The sequence below is a fragment of the Gambusia affinis genome, linkage group LG17, assembly GCF_019740435.1.
Source record: "Gambusia affinis linkage group LG17, SWU_Gaff_1.0, whole genome shotgun sequence".
Classification (NCBI taxonomy): domain Eukaryota; kingdom Metazoa; phylum Chordata; class Actinopteri; order Cyprinodontiformes; family Poeciliidae; genus Gambusia; species Gambusia affinis.
In genome coordinates this window covers 22,730,832-22,749,060 of record NC_057884.1, presented here as the reverse complement: position 1 = coordinate 22,749,060, position 18,229 = coordinate 22,730,832, and the positions used below count along the sequence as shown (strand labels likewise).

At 38.6% G+C, this 18,229-nt stretch overlaps 1 protein-coding gene across 3 annotated transcripts; it reads left to right on the top strand.

Moving 5' to 3' along the window:
• Positions 1-3,830: 3,830 nt before the first annotated feature.
• LOC122846998 (NLR family CARD domain-containing protein 3-like) lies at positions 3,831-14,578 on the top strand. Of its 3 annotated transcripts, none has more exons than XM_044144341.1 (7): positions 3,831-4,153; positions 6,389-6,520; positions 6,655-6,774; positions 11,463-11,541; positions 11,697-11,922; positions 12,042-13,833; positions 14,272-14,578. In XM_044144341.1, the coding sequence occupies exons 2-7, from the start codon at positions 6,432-6,434 to the stop codon at positions 14,447-14,449; spliced, it is 2,484 nt and encodes an 827-aa protein (XP_044000276.1). In that variant the 5' UTR covers positions 3,831-4,153; positions 6,389-6,431; the 3' UTR covers positions 14,450-14,578. The 3 variants fall into 3 exon arrangements, with proteins under 3 accessions (XP_044000276.1, XP_044000278.1, XP_044000277.1); XM_044144343.1 differs by lacking the exon at positions 3,831-4,153 and adding an exon at positions 4,678-4,751; XM_044144342.1 differs by lacking the exon at positions 3,831-4,153 and adding an exon at positions 5,617-5,726.
• The last annotated feature ends 3,651 nt before the right edge of the window (positions 14,579-18,229 follow it).

The window sequence follows — 18,229 nt, the reverse complement described above, 5'->3', positions numbered from 1 at the left end:
CCTTCTGGCAGTGAATTTGTATTTGACATTTCCTTAGACTGTAACATTTCTTTCATATAATCAGCTAAAGTTTTTTCACTAACATCTGGTGGTGGTGGTGACATGTCTTTAAATAAAGGAAGCTTAAAAGCTCTGCTGTGTACTATTTCAAAAGGAGTTAAACCATTCCCAGGAGGCACAATTCCCATATATATTTTCACTAAATCCAGATACTCTAGCCATGGCCTTTTGGTTTCTTTCATACATGTTTTAAGTCTGCTTTAATTGAATAACCTGGTTTACAAAATGTGGATCATTGTCACTGGGTATTTTTTGTGGAATGCTATGATTAGGTATGATAGTTGTGCATATTGCTCTAGCTACAGTTAGTGCATCTGCATCAAAGAGAACTCCGCACGACGTTCTCCAGAGCTCTGTGCTTGGCCTGCACACCCAGTCTGCCTTTTGGGGGCAGGGCAGGAAGTCAGATGCCATTTCTGCTGGTTTTAAGTGGGGGGGGGCTGTGTCTTCATTGTGTGTTATCAACTTTAAACAAACAATGTCAGACCCCTGGACGGCAGTGTAGGGATGGATGTTGTTTAAGCAAAAGTACAGATGCCACTGCAAATGAGTTTACATCTGTGTAGAAATCCTCGGATTTCTATTCATTTTTTTCTTTTATCAGCTTGTTTTGCGTCTGCTTTTATCTCAACTTTGTTGAAAAACAAAACATAAAGGTATATATAGCTATATTTAAAATCAATTTAATTAGATAAATCACATTTGATGTCAATCAAACTGTGAATATCAGTGTGAATTAACAACCCAGTCTAAATTCCCTTTATAGAACAAACTGGATCTTACTAGTTGTTTAACTAAGGTATTCTATATAATTTGCTTTTCTTTTGAATCTCTGGATAGTTCTATTTGCTAAACCAACTACCTGGTTTATTAGTTAAAACAAAGAAAACGAAAAATCAAATGTTCTGGTTTCCTTCCACAAGGTTCTCATGATACATTGCTGGAGTTCTGGTCCATTCCTTCTTACACAACTGGTGATGGTCTTTACAAAAATGGTAACTTTTTATGACCAAAAAGTAATAAAGTGACAACCATCAGAAAGTCTTTTCTTCAGGTAAGAGAAGCAGAATATTTTCCTCTCTTCTTCCTCCAACATGATGTAGACATGGAACATTAAACTAAGCCATGTTGCTGTTGGCAACAGCAGCTAAAAAAGATTTGCAGCTGCTGCACTTCTACTATCAGTCCGCTAGATGGAGACATGGAGCAACATTTGCATTCACTGATTCAACCTGAACAACAGGAAGTATTTTAGTTCACAATCATTAAACTCTACAAGTGGAGAAGATTAATAATCTGACTGAATCAAACACATTTTAACAATATTGTTTTATTTTGAAAGGGAGCAACAGGAAACTGTTGATTCTTACTTTAATGGTGGAGACAAGAATTTGATACCAGGTAACAAAAATATGAAGCAGTTTGTTCAGAGAAGAAAACAGAGAAACATCAGCTGTTCATCATGTTGTTTGATTCCAGTTCATCAGTAATTTAATAATCCTGTAGATTAACTTTCAAAAGGAAGAGAGATTAAACTTTGAGTTCAAATCATGGAGAATATTTTCTCCAAACTTCAAAGAGAAGAAACAAGCAGGAAAGTTCCTGAAGAAAAAGTTCAACTAGGAAATAAAGCAAACTTACAGTTTTTTCAAATGATCCAAACAGACAGAGAAAAGGATTAATCTTTCTTTGATCATTTCCACTGCACAGCCATTTTACAGAGCATACAGAGATAAAACCAGCTGACCAAATGTGCTATAGCTAAAGTGGAAGACTTCTCATGTCAGGCTGTAACAGCACCGGGACTGTGGGTCCAATCAGCTGATTGTTTCTGCTACAGGCTGTCCTTTATGTGCTGCTATGAACAGTGCCACATATTGCTACTGTATGTGCAGTATACATGTGCACACACACACACACACACACACACACACACACACACACACACACGCCCTCCCCCATCACACACACAGGTACACTGAGCACCAGAGGCATCAACTCTCCCCTTTCTGGCCTTTGTCTGTTTGTCACTGTCTCCTCATCCTATGCCAACTGTTAGACTGAACCTAGCAGTAAATATTTATTGTTGATTCATTTTAATTGCATTCTTTCTAAACTTCATAGAGGTTGGAAGGAGTTTTTGAAAGCAAAGTGTCACAAAGTTGGTGAGCAAATGTCCTGACCATCCTGAGGGGCTTTTACTGCCTCACACAGACGGCATGTTGATCAGGGCTGGGATCAGTGATTCACACTGTGTATCAGGAAGAAATTCTGTTTAAAACCAGATTTCATTACAACATTACAGATATATTTAAACTAGGTATAGTATATGCTACATATATTATTCTTCATTATCTAACACTTATTGTTTTTTCATACTTTAATTGTATTACTCTTAAAACTCAGAGGTCAGAAGGAGTTTACCAAAATGAAATGTTGCAAAGATGGGAGTAAAAAACAGTCTTTGTTTCTCTTGCAGGTTTACTCTTTCCAGTCGTTCCCTATCTGCTCACACAAACCTCCGCTCACCCTTCACTCTCACTCCCCCGCCCCCTCACTCTCTCATCCATCCTGATGCATTCGCGGACAATGGGAAATCATACACTCTAATTTTAATCTCTAAACAGCGTAACATCCAGTAACATTTAGCACATACTGTAGGGTCGCTATAATATCCAAGTTTCGCTTCACTTTAGTGCAATACGGTATTTTCGTCAGATGCGCATGTGCGTAGTTTTTCAGTAAGAGTAAAATAATTTGAGTAAACCTTTCGCGCTCAAAATGGCAGGGGAAAAAAGTCCCATTAAATAACACATGTAATGCACATAATAAAAGGAAAATGTATTGTAAATTGTTCTATTATTGTTTGTTTATTTAGTTAAACAGAGTTTGTTTGCACAGTGTTCATTGTTGAAAATATCTGTCCTGTGGTCTTTGTAGTGTTAAAATAGTGTGTGAAATTTACAATAAATCTGGCTGAGCAAAAGTATGAGTATGAGGAAGGGATGGGTTGATGTTCATGTGTGCCCATGTATATGATGTGACTCTTTGCAGTAACTTGGTAAAAAAAGTGGCTCTTGGTCTTTGTCTGGTTGGCCACCTCTGATCTATAACATTTCTATAATCAAAGTGTTATAGAATCCAAAATAACATTTGGATTCTATTGGCTGAGAGGTTGCTAGGCAACAATACTTTTCTGTGTGGTTTCAGCAGCAGTAGTGTGGTGATATTAAGTACTAGAGTTGAGTTTGTTCCTTTGTTTAATTTTTCTGATTATTTTCTGTTAGTTTATATTTTCAATAGATTCTTGGTTTTAATTTTTGTTTTGATATTTTTTATGCCATAATTGCATTAAACCATAAACTTTTTGTTATTTAGTGTCAAAGGGATACAAATAGTTAAAGATTTCCATCTGACCAGCAGCTCCTAAAAGCTGATGACCTTTGACCTGCTGTGGAAGCAGAAAGGATGGACTTAGTTTTTCTCTTAATGTTTCAGCTCTTTGGTTCTGATTCATTTCAATAAATTATGATTCAATGTAATGTTTACTGCTGTTGCATTGAGTTCATTTCAAGAGCTGCTGAGGAACAGATGATCTTTTACTCACATTCTGATAATTGAAACCTTAGAACTGATTCTGGTTCTGATCTATTTTTACCATCACTGACATGTTTGGATCATTTAAAAATGCTGCTTCTGGGTTTAATAATCAGACATCATGCAGTTTTATACTTTCTCCCACCAGGGAAGATAAAATCCCCACCATTGAAGAGTCCAATTGGTACCAAATTAAAACAGGTTCTGGTTCCATTAGAGCTGAACAGAACATGGATCAGTAAAATGAAAGGAGCAAAGTCTTTGTGTTCAAACTGGGAGTTATGAGAAGAATTCATGTCTTGTGAAGTCAGCAGGTAAACATTCCTCTGACTTCCAGTCAGTACCAATTAAACCAGTTTGGGTTCATTTCTCCTCACAAAACGTTCAGTTTAAACTGTTCAGGTGTGGTACCAGTCTGTTTCTACTGTGGTTCTGTTGGGTCTCCGTTTGTTGTTCAGATATTCTTCTTCAACTGTTTGGATCATTTGAACAAACTGTAAGTTTTCTTTGTTTTCTACTTGAACTTTTTCTTCAGGAACAGCTGATGTTTTTTTGTTTTCTTCTCTGAACAAACTGCTTCATATTTTTGTTACCTGGTATCAAATTCTTGTCTCCACCATTAAAGTCAGAATCAACAGTTTCCTGTTGCTCCCTTTCAAAATAAAACAATATTGTTAAAATGTGTTTGATTCAGTCAGATTATTAAATAGTTAATCTTCTCTACTTGTAGAGATTAATTATTAACTAAAATACTTCCTGTTGTTCAGGTTGAGTCAGTGAATGTAAATGTTGCTCCATGTCTCCATCTAGTGGACTGATAGTAGAAGTGCAGCAGCTGATGGCAGCTTCCTCTGCCTCTCTGCTGTCTGACTGCATTCACCTGACACTGATATGAAGCAGAGAAGAAGAGCCAATCAGAGGAGGAGCAGCTGATCTTTTTCCAGCTCTAATGATGTAAAGGATGATCAGATTTTACATCATCAGTTTAAACTTTCTACCTTAATTTGCAGTTGAATCTGCAGACCTGATCAGATCCAAACATCCCATTTTCAGGAGTCACTGGTTTCATCTGTGTCATTGTTCCAGCTGCTGAGGTCAGAATCCAGAAACCTGTAAAACCTGAAGGTTGAATGTTCAGGTTCTCTCCTCACAAACATCCAACAAGCTGCCAACCCTTTTTCTCATTTCTTAGTTTTTATTTTTGTTTGCCATAATTCCATGAATCTGTACAATAATTGCTGTTTAGTGTTAAAGAGAAAAAGTGGTTAAAGTTGATATTTCTATCAGATCAGCAGATGCTGACCTTTGACCTGCTGTGGAAGCAGAAAGGATGGACTTAGTTTTTCACTCAGTCTTTTGGTTCAGGCTAATTAATAATGACTCAATATAATCTATACTGCTGTTGTATTGAGTTCATTTTAAGAGCTGCTGAGGATCAAATGATATTTTATTGATGTGCTGGTAAATGAACAGCAGAACTGGTTCTGGTTCTGGTCACTTATTTAAAAAAAAAACTATTTGGATAGTTTAAACCCTTCATTGTTTAATAATCAGACATCATTCAGGTTGTTGTATTTCCACCAGAGGGAGATAAATTCCCACCAATCAAGATTCCAGTTAATAAAATAATAAATAATAATATAAAAAAACACTTTCAAATATTTGGATTACAGATCAGTGAAATTCATTAAAGTTTAAAATTTCGATCACATAGCAAAAACAGGACTTCACTTCTAAAATAAGCAGGTTGGGGTTGATGTTGGGCATGGTGAAACAGGTTCTGGTTCCATTAGAGGTGAACAGAACCTGGATCATCAGAATAACAGCAGCAGAATGTTTGTGTTCAAACTGAGAGTCATTAGTAGATTTTATGTCTTCAGACGTCAACAGATAAACTTTCCACTGACAGTTCTCAGTCAGACCAGTCAAACCAGTTTGGCCTGATTTCTACTCAGAATACTTTCTGTTTAAAACTCACCTGTTAAGGTGAGGCACCATTCTGGTTCTTTTGGGTCTCAGTTTGTTGATCACATATTCTTGTTCAGCTCTTTGGATCGTCTGAAAAAATTGTAAGTTTTCTTTGTTTTCTACTCAAACTTTGTCTTCAGAAACTTTACTGTCTGTTTCTTATTTTTCTCTCTGATGTTTGGAGAAAATGTTCACCTTTAATTTCAGATCAAACTTTAATCTCTGCTGTTTGAAGGTTAACCTACAGGATTATTGAAGAACTAGAATCAAACATGATAAACATCTGATGTTTTTTTTCTTCTCTGAACAAATTGATTCATCATTTTTAGTTCCTTGTATCCAACTCTGGTATCCACCATAAAAGTCAGACAAAACAAGTTTGTCCAACTTTTTTTCAAAATTAAATGCTGCTTTAGTAAAATGTGTTCAATTCAGTCAAATTACTAAATAGTTCATCTTTAGTGGCACATTTAATCCACTTGTAGAGATTAATAATTAACTAAAATACTTCCTGTTGTTCAGGTTGAATCAGTGAATGTAAATGTTGCTCCATGTCTCCATCTAGTGGACTGATAGTAGAAGTGCAGCAGCTGATGGCAGCTTCCTCTGCCTCTCTGCTGTCTGACTGCATTCACCTGACACTGATATGAAGCAGAGAAGAAGAGCCAATCAGAGGAGGAGCAGCTGATCTTTTTCCAGCTCTAATGATGTAAAGGATGATCAGAGTTGATGTGCAGATGAATGATGTGTGTTTCCTCTGCAGGTGAAGGTAGAAAGTGTGTGTGAGCTGATGTGAATTCAGCAGCATGGATCAGTGTGAGGACAGAGAGGAGGGAGTCCCTCCCTCTAAAACCACTCTGTGTGGGGAAGATGAGAGCCAGAGCAAAGGTCAGAGGTGAGGTCACCATCTCTAACTGTCCACAGCCCTTTTCACACAGCGTTCACTATATCAGGCCAGAACAGACGTGGTGATGAAGCTGCTGCTGCTCCTCTTTGCTGATTAAGTTTTAATCATCATGTTTCTGTCAGGAGCCATCAGAGACTCAAACCAGAACCAGAACCAGAACCCAGCTGTGTGTCCTTGAAGAGTGACTGGTCAAAGGGTGGGCTCATTGACTTTAAATCTCCTGGATCTCCACCATCAGAGAGGTGAGCTGATTATAACTGCTGTAACTGTTCAGTTTATATCTGTTATTGTGAGCATCAATTATTAATTTCACACACAAACACAAAAGGCAGAAGTGGGTTTAATTTCTAGATTGATATTTGGATTGTTCTCTAAATCTAAATGTAAATTATTTTCCTGACAGAGTAATGCTGAAAGAGAAAGGCTTTTATGAATTAATTTTATGTTTCCAGTTTCATCTCTGTGGTTCAAACATCATCCAACATATTGGATTATTAACCATTTCCACAGTTAAGATTAAAAAAAAAACCTCATGTGGATATCCTTCAGAACCAGATGATCTCTAACGGACCATCTGGTTCTGATTGAAGCTCCATCAGATCCTCCTTGGATGGTCAGAGTGGAAATGATTCCTGGTTCTTCTTCATGTCAGAGCTCAACACTAAGATCACCAAACATCTCTCAGTCATTTCAAACCAACATGTTGGTCTCAGAAACAGATTTTTCTGCTTTTTAAACAAGGCTGGACATTATTCAAGAGGATCAGTGATCAGAAACATGTCATGTACTATTTGTACCTGTTAAATTATAATCTTATTAACATTGGCTATTTCACCGCATGGTTTAGTTATCATTCACCTTGTTAAACCGTGAATTCAGATCCCATCACACATAAAGCAGATAAACTACTAACTTTTTCTCTGCAGTGAGAAAAACCACAGACTGTTTCCTCAATAACTTATTATAAATTAAATCAAACAACTTCACTGAAAATACCAGCAGTTCAGCTGCTGGGATCTGAACATGCAGCCTCACAAATTGGTTGCATCTGCAGAGAAATCTGCTCATGTTCATCAGTCATTTGGATCTGACTGCAGGGGCTCCACCAGGAATCTTGGGCCTGTTGGAAGAAAAACTCTAAATTAGCTTAATTTTGGAAAAAGCTTGGCTCTCTTTTCTTCCTTCCCGGGTCCCTGAGCGGATGACTTCACGGCCAGAAGATAACAACGAGGCGTGCTGACGTCACAGTGTTACAGAGTTTAATCAATGGAAAACACCATGAATTAACAAAACTGCAGATTACAGAGAAGTACATTCTTTACCTGAGTCAGAGAATTAAAAGAAGAGAACAAAGACAGAAAGAAGGACAAAGATCGTCTTTGGAGAAGGCGGATGCAAAAGCAGAATCAAGCAGCCATCTGACAGTATTCTTGAGCATTCACTTTTCTAATGAAATTTCTTTTTGTTAATATATGCAAATACTTCCCTGTTTGACCAACCAAAGCTACCTTGGAAAGACTTAGACCTTTCAGTTTTGCAGAAATCAAAGTTTTACTACTTGTTAATTATAAGTTATTTTAATCAAACATAGTTTTCTGCTTTTCTGATTTCAGCATCTCCAAAAACTTAAATCTTTGTCCTCTCACAGAACAAAATGAGGTAGAATTCCTTTTCTAATTCAAACAATTTTCCTTTGATTCTGAAATTGTCACTGATAATACATTTTCAAATACATTAATCATCTACTAGATTAATACTTCTAACTTGGGTAATATACTTTAATCAAAAACATGCGATTAGTATTTAAAGATGTATTAAAATTAGACGTTAGTACCAGGCTGTAACCAACTCCAGATGCAGCCCTCTTCTCAAACCTTCGACCTCTAAGCCGGGGAGATATGGTTTATGGCCCACCTAATTTAAAGCCTTTCAAGAGAATAGTGTTTTGGTTAAACTCCTCCAAGAGAATGTTTATCTCTTGCCTCCTGGCTGTCTCCTAGCTTACATCTGTTTAGCATTTGTCCAGATAAGAATGTTCAATCTACCTAAATGCACATGGCTGTGAAATTAACTATATTAAACACTCAAAGTAGTTATATTTCCTCAACAGGCCCCATGACAAAAAATTAATTTGGGCCCCCCGTGCAGCTGCTGTTACAATTTTTTGAATCTATTTGATCCATAAAACGAGTCACAATTTTAAAGGCTTGCTACTGCCTTGCTTTCTTTGGTTCAATACTGATACTAGCACAATATTTACTGCTCATGAATTTTACATGCACCTGTCCACATACAGTATGGAAGTAGGTTGCTTAAAAGTTTTCTGTTGGTTTTAGATACTGAAATGTCTCTCCCCACCAGCAACAGTGAAACGCAACATGCAAAATATACATAAAACAATCCAGACTTCTCAAAAAATGCAATGCAGTTGCATTTTGTTCAAGCTGTGTCATATAACTTTAATTTAAATATGTTTTCTCCATATTTGTTAAAGCTGTCACCATGTGACTGTTTGCTATGAATCAGATATGTGAAAAACAGATCACTCTCCTCCACCTCCTCTCTGAACTACTACTGTTAGATTAAGTAATGCACCATTCTGATCAAAAACAACCAATCAGAACCAGGAGGAGGGTCTTAGCGCTGTCAATAATCCTCATTCATTAACTGCTAAATGTGGTAATAGTGGAGAAACATCTTATCATTACAGGAAAAATGTTTATCTGCTGTCATTGGTAGCTATGCTAACTAGACTGAGCATTCAAAACAGGCTATGCTAGCTGTAGCATAGCACAGAGTGAGAGGAGGGAGGATGAGGAGCACCACATGAGATTGTGATTGACAGCAATAAAACTCACCTGCCACAGATTGGTTGTTTCTAGTCAGCACTGGGAAAAGAGAAAAGAAACTGATTTTTTACAGATCACCTTTCATATCATATTGTCACAACATGACAGTTTTAACAAATATGTAAAAACAAATATTTTATATATAGAAGTTACATACTGCAGCTTTAATTTCACTTAGGAGAGGGCAGGTCAGGAGGGACGTGTGTTAGAGCTGCTGCTGACTGACTCTTCTGTTATTAAGTGTGATAAAATGTACAGGTACCAGTTAAATATATAAATATCTTGGTAATTTTTTTCCGTGATTCATTAAATGCTATTGAAATGGGGGCAAATGTTCTGTAGCTAAAACTCGATTTACAACAAATTTAGAATCCATAAAAAATTCTTCCAGAACAGGAAGATTTAGTTTTTATTATTAATTAGGATCTGTGGAGTACTCATTACTTTTACTAATTTAGAGCACACGTAGAAAGTCCAGAGAATACTTACACTGATCTAGCATCCAAGAAGTCCAGAGGATACTTACTTACACTTATTTAGCAACGCAGAACAGAGATTAGAACTTGGATCCCAGAAAAACTACCATAGCAATTAATTTTTAGACTCCTATTCTTCCAAACCAGAAAAGGAATTAGACCATAGGAAACTTACTTATACTTATCTAACAACCCTGCACAGCCTTGAGGACTGGAAATGAGAAGTACTGCCCTATATCAAGGTGTGCATTATTGTTAGAAAGCTTCTTTTCCTCAGGCAAAATGGGCCAAAAATAGATTTATGTTACTCACAAAAGTCCAAAATTTTAAAAAGTCTTTCAATCAATCAAACTTTATTTGTATAGCACATTTCAGCAGCAAGGCATTTCAAAGTGCTTTACATCAAATCAAACACAAAAACACAATGCAGTTTTCAGACGGATGCAACACTCTTGAAATTGCAAAGCTATTGGGGCATTTTCACAGAATCATCAAATGTTTAGCTGCAAATAGGAAACATGGTTGAAAGTACCATGTTGAGAAAGAAAGATGTAAATTAGCTGCAAAAATTATTAGAAGAATCAGGCATGAAGCTACCAGGAAGCCATTATCTTCCAGTGCTATTATATTCCAGAACTACAACCTTGAGTGCCCAGAAGTACAAGATGTTCAGAACAAAGAGCCATAGCAAAAGTAAAGAACACTGAAACCCGACCACTACTGAACAAGACACATAAATTGGAACATGAAGACGGGGCCACAACATTCCTGAAGGCAGATTTTTCAAAGGTTTTATGGACTGATGAGATGAGAGTGACTCTTGACAGCCCAGATAGATGGATGGGCCTGTAGCTGGATCAGTAATGGCCACAGAGCTCCATGTCACATCAGACACCAGCAAGGTGGAGGTCGGGTACTAGTATGGGCTGGTATATGAGCTAGTTGGACCTTTTTGGGTTGAAGATGGTCTCAAAATCAACTCCCAAACCTACTGCCACTTTTTGAAGATAGATTCTTCATGGAGTGGTGCAGGAAAAAGTTTGCATCTTTCAAGAAGACCATGATTTTTATGCAGGGCAATGGTCAATTGCATGCATTAAAGTAATCCACTATGTATCCAGCCAGTAAAGGCCTTAAAAATGAAAGAATAATGAAGTGGTCACATTCCTCACCAGACATAAACCCCATAGAGAATACTTTCGTATCTCCATGTTTGGGTGTTGATGATGATAATCTGCTGCTTCCTGGCTCCATGTCAGACTAACAGTAAAACATATTTCCACTGAGAAATACCTGGTAAACCCATTCTGGTCCATCAGGACTTGGTTCCTGTGTGCATTGTGAAAGCAGTTCAGCAGGGAAGGAAAGCTTCATGATGTGGTTGGTGAGATCTGCTGGAACTCAACCAAACTGAGCTGATGTGGACCATCAGAGGTTCTTCTAGTTCATAGATCATCTTACTCTTTCAGACTTGAAATTGTGTTCATATGATGCTCTGTTTTTCTATATTAAGGACTTTTAATGTGAAACTCCTGGCTATTTCTTCTGTGATTACAGCTGGATGAATATTTCCTGTCTTCCTAATTGTTCCTGGTTCCTCCACAGAGTGAACCAGCAGAGCTCAGAGGTTCCCAGTGGTCCGTCAGTCCAGCAGCATCAACCACAGCTGGACATCATATTTATGGTCTGTAGAAGAACTACTTTTCTAGGATTTCTGTTCAAAGTCACCTTCATGCTGCACTTTGTAGACCAGAGGACTGTCAGTCTGTCCAACATCCATCTGTTGTTTAGCTCCATGATTTCACTCTGATGTTTCCTTCATTTATTATTCTGTTCCAGCTACTGGAGGAAAACATTGTCACTTTTGTGAAGAAAGAACTGAAGAAAATCCAGAAAGTTCTGAGTCCAGATTACCCAGGACGTTCAGAGAGTCAAAGAGATGATGAGTTGTTGGAAGGTGATGATGAAGAGCAGAGGAAGAGCAGCAGAGAGGCAGTGATGAAGATCACACTGAACTTCCTGAGGAGGATGAAGCAGGAGGAGCTGGCTGACCATCTGCAGAGCAGTAAGAGCATTACTTCAGAGATTAGAAATGATAGATAAATCACACATTTGCTGAAGTGATGTAATCAAATTCAAAAGATGATTTTATTTCATATCTGATTTTTGTTATTGTGTTATTAGAACTATTTGCTGCAGTTTGTCAACATCAACTTAAATCTGGTTTGAAGAAGAAGTTCCAGTCTGTGTTTGAGGGAATTGCTAAAGCAGGAAGTCCAACCCTTCTGAACCTGATCTACACAGAGCTCTACATCACAGAGGGAGGGACTGGAGAGGTCAATGATGAACATGAGGTCAGACAGATTGAAACAACATCCAGGAAACCAGACAGACCAGAAACAACAATCAGACAAGAAGACATCTTTAAAGTCCCACCTGGAAGAGATCAACCAATCAGAACAGTGATGACAAAGGGAGTGGCTGGCATTGGGAAAACAGTCTTAACACAGAAGTTCACTCTGGACTGGGCTGAAGACAAAGCCCACCAGAACATCCAGTTTATATTTCCATTCACTTTCAGAGAGCTGAATGTGCTGAAAGACAAAAAGTTCAGCTTGGTGGAACTTGTTCATTACTTCTTTAGTGAAACCAAAGAAATCTGCAGCTTTGAAAACTTCCAGGTTCTGTTCATCATTGATGGTCTGGATGAGAGTCGACTTCCTCTGGACTTCCACAACAAGGAGATCCTGACTGATGCTACAGAGTCCACCTCAGTGGATGTTCTGTTGACAAACCTCATCAGGGGGAAACTGCTTCCCTCTGCTCTCCTCTGGATAACCACACGACCTGCAGCAGCCAATCAGATCCCTCCTCAATGTGTTGGCATGGTAACAGAAGTGAGAGGGTTCAATGACCCACAGAAGGAGGAGTACTTCAGGAAGAGATTCAGAGATAAGGAGCAGGCCAACAGGATCATCTCCCACATAAAGACATCACGAAGCCTCCACATCATGTGCCACATCCCAGTCTTCTGCTGGATCACTGCTACAGTTCTGGAGGATGTGTTGGAGACCAGAGAGGGAGGAGAGCTGCCCAGAACCCTGACTGAGATGTATATCCACTTCCTGGTGGTTCAGACCAAAGTGAAGAAGGTCAAGTATGATGGAGGAGCTGAAACAGATTCACACTGGAGTCCAGAGAGTAGGAAGATGATTGAGTCTCTGGGAAAACTGGCTTTTGATCAGCTGCAGAAAAGAAACCTGATCTTCTATGAATCAGATCTGACAGAGTGTGGCATCGATATCAGAGCAGCCTCAGTGTACTCAGGAGTGTTCACACAGATCTTTAAAGAGGAGAGAGGTCTGTACCAGGACAAGGTGTTCTGCTTCATCCATCTGAGTGTTCAGGAGTTTCTGGCTGCTCTTCATGTTCATCTGACCTTTATCAACTCTGGCTCTGACGTGATGGAAGAAACACAAAGATCTAAGAAGTCTTCTTTACTTAATAAATCTGACCTAAAAGTTCTCCATCAGAGAGCTGTTGACCAGGCCTTACAGAGTCCAAATGGACACCTGGACTTGTTCCTCCGCTTCCTCCTGGGACTTTCACTGCAAATCAATGAGAGACTCCTACAAGGTCTGCTGACAAAGACAGGAAGTAGCTCACAGACCAATCAGGAAACAGTTCAGTTCATCAAGAAAAAAATCAGTAAAAAAGTATCTGCAGAGAAAAGCGTCAATCTGTTCCACTGTCTGAATGAACTGAATGATCGTTCTCTAGTGGAGGAGATCCAACAGTCTCTGAGTTCAGGAAGTCTCTCCACAGATAAACTATCTCCTGCTCAGTGGTCAGCTCTGGGTTTCATCTTAGTGTCATCAGGAAAAGATCTGGATGTTTTTGACCAGAAAAAATACTCTGCTTCTGAGGAGGTTCTTCTGAGGCTGCTGCCAGTGGTTAAAGCCTCCAACAAAGCTCTGTAAGGACACAGATTGTTACTGCATTTAATTTGATAGAAATCTGCTATTGATGAGGTAAATATTCATGTTGCAGTTTATATATTGGTGCATTGTCTCTTCAAAGTGTCCCTTAGGGGGGTTGCGCAACAAAGAAACAGACTTCCTTCAGCAGCTGGACATAATGTTATATATTAAAGCAGCAAAACTCCTCCACTGTTAAAATTAAAATTGGATTAATATAGTTAATTGTGGAATTTTAGAATGATATTTCCAACCTCCTTGTTACATGTAGATCAGTCCTTTAAGGTCCGAATATAGAATGAACCAGTTCACAATAGATGAAAAGGTTGTGGAAAATAAGATAGTTCTTTCTCTGTCCAATGAAAGCATTGTTGATTTGAAAGAACATACATTTTGAGGAATTGTTTAATAACAGATTTTTCTCTCTGTCTCCTCAGACTGAGTGGCTGTAACCTCTCAGAGAGAAGCTGTGAAGCTCTGTCCTCAGTTCTCAGCTCCCAGTCCTCCAGTCTCAGAGAACTGGACCTGAGTAACAACAACCTGCAGGATTCAGGAGTGAAGCTTCTCTCTGCTGGACTGAAGAGTCCAAACTGCAACCTGGAAACTCTCAGGTAAAATGTTCTCAATCCTGGTGAAACCAGATTTCTGTCCATTACATTCTATCAGTTATGATGCAAATGTTTTTTCAATAGTAGAGTAAAATAATAATAAATGTCTTACTATTAGATGGTAACCATCCTAAGTCTCGACACACAAACATGTTTGGTTTTCCTTCACTGCAGCCTGAATGAACCAAGAATAGATATATTTAGAAAGGTTGGGTTCAGTTTAACATTTATAGTGAAGCTCTGGATTCTTGACAGATTGCTGCATCCTGGTGCACACAAGGAGCATTATTGTAGATCCTTCCTCCCAGCAGTTGTTAAACTTCCTAATGTGACTGATGTTGATTTTTATTACCTTCAGAACTGGAAGCTCTCAGGTATGGAGGAACCTGCTGCAGGAGCAGAGAAGGTCTGATAGAGGAGAAAGAGGGAGAAATGTCTTTAGTCAGTCTGCTGGGAAACATTTAGTTTGTAGCTAAATTTGTAATTTGACGATTAAATATTTAGTTTGGAACGATGGGATTTATAAATGAATTAATAACATGGTGAAAATGAAACTTGATATTCTGAACATCCTTTTGTCTCTTATGACAGTTGAATAAAAATATTTCTGTTAATTGGGGCCTGCCCATAGCAATGCATAAGGAGAGCAGTGACTGACTTGCAAAGCAAGTCAGTCACGTGCATTGCACATGCATTGCATGGCAGGCACCTATTGTTCTACACCCAATGGAATGTCTCTTTATTCTTAACTTCTTCTTCCGCGGACATTAATGCGGCTCGTACCGCTGCGAGCCCACCTGAAAAAGTGGTATCAAAACGTGCGGCTCGTTCCCGGGAGGGGAGCTATTATTTTTGGAGGGTTTTGGAGTTACCATGGCGACGTAAAAAGAAAAAAAACGACCCCAAAATCACTAACGAGCTCACCAGGTGCAACTCTCGTCAAGGGGACGTCAAGGGGATTTTCAGGATTTCCTGAAATCCTGAAATCCTGAAAATACCCTATTTTGAGGATTTTCTGTGTCGTCATAACTTTATGTAGAAATGCCATTCAAACTTCATTTTGTAGATACGTCCGTGATCTCTTTTAAAGTGAAGACAGCACGTCAATATGTATTATGGTTTGTCCACAACTTCTTTCTAAGCGACCCAAAGTTTTGCAAGGCAGTTCATTAGCATTAGCCTTTTAGCTTAAATAAGATATTTTCTATTTTTCAGACTTATTAGCCATGTTTAGTATACTTAATGGAGTAAGTAAATGACAGTAAACATTCTAATGATACCCCACATGCTACTAAAAGTATTTATGCTTACATTAGCATATTTGTTCATTTTAGCTAATACACTTACTTTATCATACTGAATGTTGCATGTCCAGTTTACTGAACATTCTTGTGATTCTCCACATGCTATTGATTACATTGCAGCTTTCTTTAGCATTGATGCTAATTCTTAGCATCAGAACGCTGGGTCCAAACCGACGGGCACACTTTGGCAGGCCCCAGTTAAATTTCTTCAGGAATTTTCTAGTTTTGACTGTAACTTGGCAAAGAACAGCCTATTACCTTATAGCACCTGGTAGTCAGAGCAGCAGGGGGCCAAATATAGCTCCATGTGGAACCAAGAGGTTGGAGAGAGAAAATCAGTTTGAAACTGTTTCCTATCAGAGTTCAGTTTGTCTCTCTGTCTTCACAAACCAGGAGCATCATGGGCTGGGCGGGGCTTCCACTGATGGATCTACTGAGAAAATACAAGAAGCTGATTGGCTGATGGACAGGAAGTTAGACTGTTCAGATAAATTACATTAACAGATATTATTGGCATTGAAGAGATATTCCTGAGAGTAATTGTAGATTCTAGAATAAATGGAAATGTTTCAGTAACAGGAAGAGGATGAGCAACATGTTAAAATAATCATCTATATTCAGAGAAACAAGTAGAGGTGTTTTTTTATAGTCCCTTTAATGAGCAATTTGATTCTTGTTAAAAAAAATTGATTTTAACACTTGCTGCTCAGTTTTCCATCTCTGTATCCAACAGTTAAAAAATGTAAAGATGAAATTCCAGATTCTCTCTGCTTTGATTCAAGCTGCTGTTTTCCCTCAAACCAGCTCTGATGCTGATCCTCAAACTAAACCTGATGCTGTTCTTCAGTCCAGCCTTGATTCTCAGGCTTCATTGGACTCTTTCTGTTAAAACTGACATGGGATAAATTTAGTTCATAGAGGAATTTAATATTTCTCTTGCCAGCCTCCTTGTTGCCTTTAGTTCAGTCCTTCATGGCTGGAGGCCCATCTATAGACTGAACCAGTTCACAACAAAAGGCAACATAATTATATATAAAACAGTCCCTTAAATCAATAAAGAGGAACAAAGACATACATTTTGAAGAATTGTTTAATAACAGATTTTTCTCTCTGTCTCCTCAGACTGAGTTACTGTAACCTCTCAGAGAGAAGCTGTGAAGCTCTGTCCTCAGTTCTCAGCTCCCAGTCCTCCAGTCTCAGAGAACTGGACCTGAGTAACAACAACCTGCAGGATTCAGGAGTGAAGCTTCTCTCTGCTGGACTGAAGAGTCCAAACTGCAACCTGGAAACTCTCAGGTAACTCTGGGCACTTGACAAATTGCTGCATCTTAGGAGCAAAAAGAAGCACAGATCCCAGCAGTTGCTTCGCTTTCTTATTCATTATTAGATAAGTAACATAACTTATTTATGTTACAAATCCATCCATCATTTCCAACCTTGGTCTCTACCTCAATGTTCTCATTTTCTCATCTTGTGATGAATTGTGTGTCTGCAGCTTATCAGGCTGTTTGGTCTCAGAGGAAGGCTGTGCTTCTCTGGCCTCAGCTCTGACCTCCAACCCCTCCCATCTGAAAGAGTTGGACCTGAGCTACAATCATCCAGGAGACTCAGGAGTGAAGCTGCTGTGGGCTGGACTGAAGGATCCACACTGGAGACTGGAAGCTCTCAGGTATGGAGGAACCTGCTGCAGGAGCAGAGAAGGTCTGATAGAGGAGGAAGAGGGAGAAATGTCTTTAGTCAGTCTGCTGGGAAACATTTAGATTGAATGTTTAATTTGATAATTAAATATTTAGATGCCTCATCTGGAGGCAGAGATCATTACCCAGTTTTCTGGAATATTCTCCAGACTAAGAACGGCTCACAAGGAAAATTAAAGAGTGGGATGAGTTTAATAGTTTAATAGGGACTCTGACTAAATTCATTCATTCATAAGACAAAGAAAGAAAGTGAGAATTTTAACAGTTTCATCCATTTAGTAGTTTGATCTCCACCAGGGGGCGCCATCTGGAAAATGATCAAAAGAATGAAAGGAATCAGGAGAAAATGGAAATCCCTTGTTTTCCAGAGGAAATGAAGAATTGCAGTGAATGATGGTGAAAAAGTAGAATTGTTCTCTGTTGACTGGTAGAAATTAAAAACAATAATAAGACCTTTTAGACAGATCCAAGAAAAGACTAATGTGTTCAGGTTTTCAGTAGTTGGGAAGCTTTTGGGATTGTTCAACAAAGTTTGGGAAAAATTCCCAACATCTTGGAAAAATGCAGAGACCCTTCATATTGGAAAACCAGGGAAATATCCATCCGACCAATCAGATTCCAGATCCACGGCTCTGACATCACATTCAGGATAAATAATGGAATCGTAATAAGAGAATGAAAAACATTTTATTGATAAAGTAGAGGGATGATATCAGCCCATCAGATGGTTTAGAAGAGGGAGAGGAAGCATCATGGACTGCAGAGGTTCTTCACCTGATCCTGGTT

What these genes read in the sequence shown, in the direction of transcription:
- LOC122846998 (XM_044144341.1), top strand. Translation starts at nt 6,432, where the DNA reads ATGGATCAGTGTGAGGACAGAGAGGAGGGAGTCCCTCCCTCTAAAACC. An exon ending in AGCCAGAGCAAAGGTCAGAG is followed by an intron (nt 6,521 to 6,654) that starts GTGAGGTCACCA and finishes TGTTTCTGTCAG; the next exon opens with GAGCCATCAGAGACTCAAAC. An exon ending in AAAGCCTCCAACAAAGCTCT is followed by an intron (nt 13,834 to 14,271) that starts GTAAGGACACAG and finishes CTGTCTCCTCAG; the next exon opens with ACTGAGTGGCTGTAACCTCT.